The 10779-nt window shown below is 52.7% G+C and overlaps 1 protein-coding gene across 2 annotated transcripts; it reads right to left on the bottom strand.

Annotated features, from left to right (window-relative positions):
* Window positions 1-702: 702 nt before the first annotated feature.
* NEU2 (neuraminidase 2) lies at window positions 703-9988 on the bottom strand. 2 transcript variants are annotated; one of them, XM_041767276.1, is made up of 3 exons: window positions 9754-9988; window positions 4579-4783; window positions 703-3447 (listed from the first exon to the last, which is right to left on the bottom strand). In XM_041767276.1, exons 2-3 carry the CDS (start codon window positions 4777-4779, stop codon window positions 2512-2514), a joined length of 1137 nt encoding a protein of 378 aa, XP_041623210.1. In that variant the 5' UTR covers window positions 4780-4783; window positions 9754-9988; the 3' UTR covers window positions 703-2511. The 2 variants fall into 2 exon arrangements, with proteins under 2 accessions (XP_041623210.1, XP_041623209.1); XM_041767275.1 differs by lacking the exon at window positions 9754-9988 and having other exon boundaries at window positions 4579-5057.
* Between the last annotated feature and the right edge of the window lie 791 nt (window positions 9989-10779).

Consider the following 10779-nt stretch of genomic DNA (forward strand, 5'->3'; position numbering starts at 1 on the left):
TTCTTAAATGTGTCTTTGGCACCTTTACGCACTCATTTCTCTTAGATGCGTACTGCAGAGCGGATGAGCTGGGTCATAGCGTATCTGCATGCTCAGTGTTAGCAGATACTACCAAACAGCTTTCCAAAGTGGTCACACCACTTACACTTCCTCCAGAAACACACGAGAGCTCTGCTTGCTTCACATCCTTGCCGATACTTGCTGTTGTCAATCTTTTTCATTGTAATCATTCTAGTCGGTATCTCATGGTTTTAATTTGCATTTCTCCTATGATCATGTGTTTACCAGCCTTTATGATAACCTCTTTTGTGGAGTGCCTGTTCAAGCACTTCACCCATTTTTATTGTATTGTTTTTCTTTTTCTTATTGGTTTGTAGGAGCTCTTTATATGTTCTGGATATGTAATGTTTGGAAAACACGTTATCTAACACGTATCTAACATGTTAGATACCATGTTATGAGCACCTTCTCCCCATCTATGGCTTTTATTTTCACTCTCTTAGTGGTATTTTTCAATGAGTAGATCAGTTCATCTTTAACCAAATCAACTGTTGCTTTTTTCACCCAAATCAGAAGACTTTAATATTTGTATACATTTAGAAGTAGAAGGAACTTTAGAGATCTGTGCCAGTGGCTCTTTTTTTTTTTTTTAAAGATTTTAATTATTTATTCATGAGAGACACAGAAAGAGGCAGAGACACAGGCAGAGGGAGAAGCAGGCTCCCTGTGATTTGGATCATATACTATCTGGCCACCCTACCTCTAAATCTCTTAACAATGTGCTGACCCTGGCCTGCATGCCTGTGCCCTCACTTTCCTGACTAGGCCTCTGGCCTCTGTATAGCTAAATTTGCAGGATTCAGAAGACAGCAGGTGGCATCCCCAAAGCAGTGGGGCTTACTTTCCACCCCAGCAATAACCAGGCCCTATTTCCTTATCCTTCCAGTGGATTTCATAAAACCACACACAGAGAGGTAGCACCCAGACAGGACACCAGTGCTGGGGAAACACACCCAGAACAAAAGCCACACTTCCAGCTCCCTGCACTGTAAAAATTCCATTTAACCACTGCCTGGCTACCTGGAGACATGGCTCAACTGCAAGAACCCATGACTGTTGTCATTGATCCCTGCTATCAAACTATTAGATTGATCCAATCAGTAGGAGGGGCTCTGATGGGGTCAGGGGGCGAGGCCACTCTTCCACTGGGACATGTGACAAAGGCTCCTGAAGACCCCAGAGGTCAGAGAAGTGTCAGTCCCCTTCACCTAGGGTTCCCCTCTCAGATTATCACCCTCATGACAACCAGGGAGTGGTCTTCTTGCTGCCATTTCTATACAGCAAGGACTCCACAGGCTCAGCACCCTTCCCCTCTCTCTTCGCCTCCACAGGGTGGCATTCCTGCCACCACAAGGACTGAATGCCCCAGAGCAGCTCTGTGTCACCGATGCACATCCAACAGCCCAGCCCCTCTTACCCTCTTTGTTCTTTGGAATTATCTGATTCATCTGAATTTCATTCCCACCTTTGGCCACATCACCTGTTCCAAAATCACTTATGATGCCTGTAGGGGATTGAAGGGTGGCCCCAAAAGATAAATCCATGTCCTAACCTCAGTGAATGTGACATTATTGGGAAGAGTCTTTTCAAATATAATTGAGTGGAGGGTTATCCTGGGTTATCTGGCTGTGCCCTAAATCCAACGACAGGTGTCCTTGTAAGAGACAGAAGCGAAAGCACAGGAGAAGGGAAGAAAACTATTCATAGATAGAGGCGTTAAGGGAAGGTGGGTAGCCATGAGTGGAGGTCACCAGACGCTGGAAAGGCAAGGAAGGTTCTCCCCTAGGGCCTTCGGAGGGAGTATCATCCTGCTGACACTTCGATTTTGGATTTCTAGCCTCTAAACTGTCAGGGAATAAATTCTTGTTGTTTCAAGCCACCAAAGTTGTACTGATTTGTTACGGGAGCCCCGGGAAACTAACATAATGACTCAGATTGGCTTAATTTTCCTAGCCCTGCCCTACCTCCCTGCAAAGCTGTCTCCTGTGCGGCTGCTCGAAGGCATCACTGAGAACACACGAGCACACGTGTGCACATATGCACACGCACACACACGCCCCTCTGCTAATTCGCATCCTTGTCCCAGCCTCCCCCCAGGAACATGAGGAGCATTTACCCAGAGGAAACCGCCTGGACCCCGTCACTTAGCAAGCCCCGCACACGCGGGGGCCGGCAGCAGGCGGCCTGGGCCTTGCAGAGCGCCGGCTCTCCGCACTGGCCCGTCCAGGGGCCGAGCCTTCCTGGGAAGCCAGGCTCCCTCAGCCTGTGGGCCGAGAGTGGAATCCCCTAGAAGGACCATCAGAGGAGGAGGAGGACCAGCCGGGAGGAATCCCCACGTGCTTCCGCTAGGGAAGCGGCCTCCCCGGGAGAGGGAGACCCAGGGAAAACGGAAAACCAGAGGCAAAGGCCCGAGCCTCTCAGCCGGAGTCCTTCCTGGTGCCACGCGACGGCTCACGGCGACACAAACTCAGCGGGGAAGGCTTGTTTCAGGGTGAACATGAGGAAGACGACCTCTTCGTAGTGGTCCGACTCGTAGAGGCAGCCGAACTGGGGCGAGCCGTCGGGGCCGGCGCCCAGGGCCTGCAGGTCGGAGTAGGCGCAGCCGCCGGCCGCCAGCAGGACGGGCTCGGACCAGGCCTCGCGGCCCGGGCGCCGGTGGAGGTAGGCGCCCAGGTCGGCCCTGTGCTGCGGGTCGGTCGGGTGAGTGTAGAGCAGCCACTGGTCGCAGGCTCCTGAGCCCGCGTGGGGGTTCGGGAAACTGACGACGCTCCCTTGGCAGCCGTGGGGAGGCTCCACGAGCTCCTTCACCGCCTGCGCCTCCGGGAAGTCGAGCCCCTCGTTGGTGCTCTCGGCCTGGACCCTGGCCCCGAGCGGGCTTCTGGCATTCAGGTATACCACCCTCCGCCCCGCAGCCCCGACTTCAGCCACCTGGCACTCCAGGGTGTCCTGGGCCACAAAGTTTCCCCTCTCCCACGTGTGCCCGTGGTCGTGGCTGACGAAGCAGAAGGCGAACGGGGAAGGCCTCGGGAGGGAGCGGAGGTTCCGGTAAGCATAGGCGGGCACCACCAGACTCTGGGCCTCGTTGTGCAGCTGCAGACAGTGCCCCGGGCCCACCGCAAAAGTGGCCCATTCCTTGTGGGCTGCGCCGATGGCAGGGCCAGTGAGGTCCCTGGCAGGGCTCCAGGACCTGCCGTGGTCAGTGCTGGTGACCTGGCACAGCCGTGTCACATTGACCCTCGTATGTAACTGGTGGTGCTCGGAGACCTGCCCGGGGATGGCAATGAAGAAGAGGAAGACGGTTCCTGTCTTCTCGTCGTACAAGGGGCTTGGGTTCATGGACCGGTGGCCCTCCAGCTGGGCTTGGGCCACCACCTCCTGAGCGTGCCACTGAATGCGAGGAGACAGGAAGGAGGAGGAGAACAATTTTGAAATGGCCAATGCCAGTGCCAGGAACGGCAGCGTGGGGAGAGGTGGTCTATCTCAGGGGGTAAAAATCAAAGGTCACCAAGAAAAGCTCTCCATGCAGCACTCATTCATCTGCACGATGCCTCTCCAGAGCGGTGGGAGCCAGGGCCCCCCTCACCCCCTCCAAGGCAGCGCCCTCCTCATTTGAAGAGCAACAGACATTACAGAGCTCCTGCAGTGTGCTAGACCCCAGCATACAAAGATGATTCAGACATGAGCCGTTCCCAGCTTCATCTTGGTTCCCCCGACTCACCAGCCCAGTCCAGCGTCCCATTCTGGACAGGCAAAGCCCTGGAATTACCACAATAGTCTCTCCAATGGTGAATGATTCTAGGGGCAGATACTGTGCCAAGAGCATAATGTCTGCTGTGTCATCTAATGTAACCCTTAACTCCTGGGGGACAAGTTACTTGCTCGGTCTCAAGTCCAGAGAATGAGAGGCTTAGGCAGGGTAGATAAGTAGCCCAAGACCATCCTCCTGGTAAGGGACAGAATCAGGACTTGAATCCAAGTCCATCTGCTTCAAACCCCGTGCTCTGGATAGCTGCTGTGTAATAACGGCCACAAGGTCATCACAATAATAATATTAATCCCTTCAAATGTGATAAACCAGCCTTGGGTGTCTTCATCAAAATTAACTTCTTGGTCTACATGCTGGAACCTCAAGACACAAGCAGTCACTCCAACCTTCACTCTGCTCCCCAGGTTAAATTTTACTAAAAGGATATAACCCCCCAGTTAGGTGATACTAAACTCCTCCTCCCTCAGGTTTTCAGGGATGTAGGAAGCTTTCCAAACATCAGTTTCCTGACCGACTTGTCCCATCATGCAATAAAGCAGATGCGGCCCGGCCAACTGGACTTGTTCACGGTGACCCTGTGTGAGATCTAGGTGATCACCTGAGGACACCTTCTCTGCCCCACCCCGATAGGTTTCTGGGTCCCTCTCGCGATTCAGTGTATCCTGTCCCTCTGTTCCCCAGACCTCGGCCATCTAAGGATGGAATGGTCCCTGTACTCCCAGAGGAGTACTTGCAGCCTCACCTTACCTTACCTGGACGTGGTGGGTGGATGCGTCATAGCTCCCTCTGCGCAGGACAATCAGCTCTGCGTGCTCATCCTTCTTGCTCATCCGCTTTTCTGCAAAGGCCAGCAGTGTCTTCTGTTGAGGCAGGTAGAGCAGAGCGGGGATTCTGTAGGCATGGGCTCCTGACTGGAACACTTTCTCCTTCTGCAGGACAGGGCAGGATGCCATGGGGCTTGGGAGTGGGCACAGGATAAGAAGATGAGTCTCTTGAAGTCACATCCTGAGATGGAGCACAGCCATCCTCCCAGGCAGGCGCTGCTCACCCTACAGGCAAGCCACCTGATGTTGGGGTGGCCTGTCCTCCTGCCACATGGGGCTCATCCCCTTTTACTACATTCCAGCAACCTATCAATCTTGCACATGCCCTCCCATGGAATTTGGCAGCAGTCTGTCCATGAGACATCGGAGAGAAGATATTCAGAAAAAGAGTATTTTGCGCTATATTTTTATTATAAATTAATAAACTTTCTTACGACAGATTTGTGATCATCTTCAACTGCCTTTTCCAAACCCAGCTCATCAATCAAATGCTAAACCCTGGGTAGGAAAGGAGCGCTTGCCGAGTGGTGCTCTGCAGCTGTCCAACTGCCAGAAAATGACACATGGGAGGTTTTTTTTTATAACTGCAGAGCCCTAGAAAGTTGCCTTAGAAAAAAGAAAAAAAAAAAAAAAAGGTGGGAAAAAAAGCCTTGATTCTCAAGGCTCTCCTCCCCAGGCTGCCTGAAGTTAAGGCCCAGCTGCACCCACCATGTCGCTCCACCCCTGGGGCAGGGAGAGGGTGCTGGGAATTGAAGAGAGAGGCTCCTGACAGCTCACGTGGGCTGCAAGGGTCTTCTGGACATACAAGAAACAAAAATTAAAAATAAGTATTTGAACAAAAAGGGTAGGGGAGGGCTGGAGATTACTTGCCAACTGTGGGCGACAGTGGTCTCTGGACTGGGCCACCTGGTCCCCCTTCAGGGTGACTTACTCCCTGTTTCAGGGAGTGCGGGCTGCAGAGCAGATGGCTCACAGCTGTCAGCGATGAGGAGGAGGGACGGGACTGCCAGCAGCTGAAAAGAACCAAGGTCATACCCCAGGAAGGGCTGCATCTGATGATGAACCTGCCCAGAATATGAAGACTTGGCTCCTACCTGGGCTGCAGGGCCGGCCCAGCTCTGGGGCTCCCATGGGCTCAGCTGAGGCTTCCCAGAGACTCCCTCTGCCCCATTCTACTGCCCTCCCCTCCCTTACACTGAGCTGACCCCAGGAGGTGCCCCCATAACCTTCCTGTCCTGGTTCCAGAGCCTGTTTCCTGGGAAGCCCTGCCTGCAACAGGCCTTTGGAGAAGGGAAGTGGAAAGTGGGGTGTGCAGCAGGAGGCACACAGCCTCTCCTCCGTATACCCTTCCTACTGCTTGCATCTTTTCCCACCACGTATGTGGATTATCTATTTAAAACTTAATTTAATGTTTTGGTGAAATCAGTGCAATCTAATCAGTGCTTTATTCATTCCATGATGAATATTATTGTTAGGCCAGTATAAGAAGGACCAATGCTGCATAAGGTAAAAAATGTGTGATCGCCTAAATGTGGATGGAAGGACCAGGTCTTCGTGGCAACATCTAGACCCGCAAACTGGAATCCAAGAACACAGAGGTTAGTAGACGTAAGGGTGATGGCTGGGTTGGAACTTTGTTATGAAATGTAGATGGGAAAGAAATCAAGTATGATTAAAAATAAAAATGAGGTGATGCCTGGGTGGCTCAGCATTTGAGCATCTGCCTTTGGCTGGGGTCTTGATCCTGGAGTCCTGGGATCGAGTCCTGCATCGGGCCCCCCACAGGGAGCCTGCTTCTCCCCCTGCCTGTGTCTCTGCCTCTCCCTGTGTGTCTCTCTTGACTAAAATATTAAAAAAAAAAATTAAAAACAAAAAACCCAAAAACGAAATGGGGAACAAAGAGGCAGTGTTAACAGTGTTCTCTAGAAAATTGATCATCGGTTTATTTAAACTCTTGGGTACTTATCTAGGAGTGGGGTGGCTGGGTCATACCATACTTCCATGTTTAACTTTTTGAGCAGCTGCCAGACTGTTTCTACATCAGCTGCAACATTTTACATTCTCCCCAGCCATGAAGAAAGGTTCCAAACTCTCCACGTCAACACTGGCTTATTGTGCCTTTTTGATAACAGCCATCCTACGGGTGTGAAGTGGCATCTCGCTGTGGTTTTGATTTGCGTTTCCAGATGACTAACGCTATGGAGCCTGTGCTCACTGACCAACAGCGTTGGATGTTCGCCTGGAGGCAATGGGAAGATTTCAAATTTGTTTAGGCAAGGGAGTGATCTAACCTGATTCATTTTTTAGGAAGTCCCTCTTTTGGCTCCAGGGAACGGGGAGGGGTGGGGAGGGGGAGAAGAAGATGAATCTGTTGCAAGCTCCCCCGTAAAATAAACTAAAAGCCTGGATGAAACAGAGACAGAACAATTGCAAGAGGAGCCGGGCTCTTAGAAATGGGGAGGCAGCAAAATTAATAGAATTTGGAGGGCAAACTAGGGAGGAGCTGCGAATGCCCAGCTGAAAGTATTCTGCATTGATTTCCATAGCGTCTGTCACTATTTTCCAGATTCCCTCCTTAGACACTGCTCCCCATCGGGGTGGGGACAAAGGTACCCATTTGCACAGCAAACCTTTATCGTGTTCCTACTTTGTGCCCTGGATTGTTCTAGAAACTCGGGATACTCTGTGAATCAAAGAAAGATCCATAGACTCAGGGAATTTGTAGTGGGGATGGGAAATTAAGTTTATTGTCAAATACCAAATAGTGCTCACTAGGACCAAGACCCGTCTGCGCCCTGGACAGGGATGACCTTATCTGACCTCACAAATGCCCTGCCCTCTGAAAACCTTGGGGCTGAGAGGCATGCCCCCCTGGAAGAGAGGCTGGCGTGCAGGGAGGCGGCTGTGGACATGTGCTAACCCAGTCCCACTCGGGCTGCTTGTCTAAGTATTTGTCCCTTGTGCGTTTACAGCCAAAGCAGGCACAGGAGGGCAGGTGCAGAGGAAAAGGAACCTCTGTGTGAGCTCAGGCCTCCTCTCTATTCTCAGCAACTTAGCACCAGCCCAAACTGGCTCGCCTGCTGACAACACCATCCCCAAATGCCTTCATAATCGTCATAACCAATACTTACATGGCTTTTACGAGGGGCTAGCACTCTTCTAAGTGCTCTGCTGCATTTTCCAAAATTTTTTGTAAACAGTATTTATAAATTTTAATGTTTACACCACCAATTACACAGTCATTCATTTAATACCCATGACACCTCCCATAAGATAGACACTATTTTAATCTCATTGTGCAGATGAGGAAACTGAGCTCACTAACACTCGAGTGTCAGAGCTGGGACTTTTTTTTTTTTTTTAAGATTTTATTTATTCATGAGAGACACAGACAGAGAGGCACAGACACAGGCATAGGGAGAAGCAGGCTTCATGCAGGGGACCCGATGCGGGACTTGATCCTGGGACTCCAGGATCAGGCCCTGGGCTGAAGGCAGGCACTAAACCACTGAGCCACCCAGGGATCCCCAGAGCTGGGACTTAAGCCACTTCTAACCCCTGGCTAAGTACTGCCTCTGGGAGGAGTTCTGGAAAAATGCCATCTTCCCACACGTCGTTACATTTCTGGTGGTGCTGGAGCACCTCGTGTAGGTAGCTGACCCACCTGGACCTAGCCCTGGCTCCCACCGCGGCAGCGGCTTGAGACCAAACGGCGGAAAGAGAACTGAACTAGGACTCAAAAAATCGGATTCCAGTCCTAGGTCTCCTCTTTGTACATCTTTGGGCAAGAACCTGCGTCCCTGGTTTCCGTCTCCCCACCTAGCAAGGAGGGAGGTACAGGTGACCCTGCAGGGTGGGGGCTGACTCCTTGGGGGATGGGTGGGCAGGAGCCTCAGCACAAGCCAACCCCAGGTGCCAGCATCCAGGTGGTCAGCGGGGTGGTGATGATGTCAGGTGGAACCACGAGAAACCACCATTTCATAGGTCAGAAATGGTCGAATAGCGGCAGTTTCAGCTGGTCCCACCTCAAGCGACCAGCAGCTGACATGGCTTGTGGTCTTGTGGGGCCCCGGCCCAGAGCGAAGCATCTTACACGAGGAAGCTCTCTTCTCCCCGCCCGGCCCACGACGCTGGCTTTAGTGCTGCATCTCAGATGTGGGGCAGCTGAGAAGTGGGTCAGGAAGGCAGGAGGTGACCGCCCTGAGTGGGTGGCAGGGATGCATAGGTGTGAGCCCGGAGCTGCCCAATTCCAGAACCCACACCCCTGACCACTGGGCTCTCCCCCCCCCCCCGCAAAGCCTGCAGCTGAGTCTCAGATCAGAAAAGCAGGTGCTCCTGCCTGCCCCCTCTCTCCTGTTGGGAGCACAGCCTCACGCACCCCTTGCAGATCCAGAGGCCTCCACGTGCCCACTTCAGACAGATGCTCTGGCAACTTGCAGATTTGCATTAAGCCCCTTCTCTGTGCCAGGCAACAGATGAACAGATAAGCCCTGGCCCCCGCCCTCCAGGCACCATAACAAGTGAGAACCAATCATGCTGGGGAGGGAGAAAGAGGCACACTTGGCAGCTTTTCTGAGAGAAACAGCCTTCATTCTTGGGGCTAGCTTTGGGGGGAATGTTCACCCATCGGCTACCACGTTGAAATGCCACCTCTCCGGAGAACGGGCAGCTGCCTGCATCTGACCTGCTGACAGCACCAGCGAAGCAGGCATGGGGGGCAACACGCCTGAAGCTTGGGCTGCTTCCTTTCCCCAAGAAAACCCCACTTCCAACGGGCTCAACAACTCCTCTTGGGGCCAGTGCCTTGCTGGCATTCCCACCCCGGCTGAGAGGAGCTTTCTTGATTCCCAGGCCAGTACAGGACCACTGGGCCGCCTCCTGGAAGGTCAGACCAGCAGCAGTAACTTGAGAGCAGAATTCAGAGTTTTCCTGAGCTGACCAACCGGAGCCTTCTCCACATCCTTCCCCACTGAGCAGGTGCTGTGGGCACCCCAAGAAGAGAGTGGGTGTCCTGACAGGGGGTTGAGGGCGATGAGCTATCACGCTCTTTGGAACTGCCACGTCTAAGACATCCCCAGCATTGCTCCATCACTCCCTAATTACCTCGTACAGAAGAGCTCTTGTTTATGTTAACAAAGGAACAGGTGGGTCGATTCCAAGAGAAGCTGTTTGTCAGGCCGAGTGTTCCAAGTCGGATCCTGGCACCTGGGTGGGAAGTCAGGGTGTGTGGCAGCGGCAGTGGGAACCCAGCTTCTAGAAGCACAGTGGGGCTCCTGCATTCCACCCAGCTTGCCTCAAGTCATGGGGCCCTCCTCTATCATGCCGGTGCCTATATACATCTAAGGGAGGCCCCGACTCCTGCCACCCACTCATCTGCCAACGTGCTCCAGGGCGAAGCCCGTGTAGAAGCCCAGCCTTGGCCCAGTTAGGACGCTGGTACTCATTAACCAGCAGGAAGTCTGTCCAGTTCTCTACACAGTCATGGTGAATCAGAATGAGCCAAGGGCAGCCTGAGTCAGGCTTGCTTCTTAAATGGATGCAGTGAACAAAATGTGTGCACAGCTGGGAAGAAGCTTCCCCGGGGGCCTGGCACAATCTGGAAGTACAGAGAGGGCAAGAGCAAGGGCTAGAGCCATGCAGGACTCGGCTCCTTTCCCGGCTCTGCCAGGGCCAGCTGGGTAAGGAGGGCAAACTTCCTTAACCTCTTGGACCCCGGCTTCCTCTGCTGAAAAATGGGAGAAACAATATCCCAGTGGACTCCCAAGCTGCATGAGAGCGGGGACGATACGCCTCGTCTGCTACCACAGCCAGTATGGAGAGCAGTTTCTGGAACATCGTTGGTGCTCCGTCAGTGCTCATCAACTGAGTGAATGGACAGGGCTCCCTTTCCAGGCAGGGCCAGTGCCCTGAAGTCATACAAGATAAACCCACTGAAAATCTTTTTTTTTAAAAGTGATTTTTTAAAAAATTTTTATTTATTTACTCATGAGAGACACAGAGAGGCAGAGTCACAGGCAGAGGGAGAAGCAGGCTCCATGCAGGGAGCCCGTCGCGGGGCTCGATCCCGGGTCTCTAGAATCACACCCTGGGCTGAAGGCGGGTGTCAAACCGCTGAGCCACCCGGGCTGC

This window comes from Vulpes lagopus, chromosome 8, assembly GCF_018345385.1.
Source record: "Vulpes lagopus strain Blue_001 chromosome 8, ASM1834538v1, whole genome shotgun sequence".
Lineage (NCBI taxonomy): Eukaryota > Metazoa > Chordata > Mammalia > Carnivora > Canidae > Vulpes > Vulpes lagopus.

What these genes read in the sequence shown, in the direction of transcription:
- NEU2 (XM_041767276.1), bottom strand. Translation starts at nt 4,779, where the DNA reads ATGGCATCCTGCCCTGTCCTGCAGAAGGAGAAAGTGTTCCAGTCAGGA. An exon ending in CATCCACCCACCACGTCCAG is followed by an intron (nt 3,448 to 4,578) that starts GTAAGGTAAGGT and finishes CCTCGCATTCAG; the next exon opens with TGGCACGCTCAGGAGGTGGT.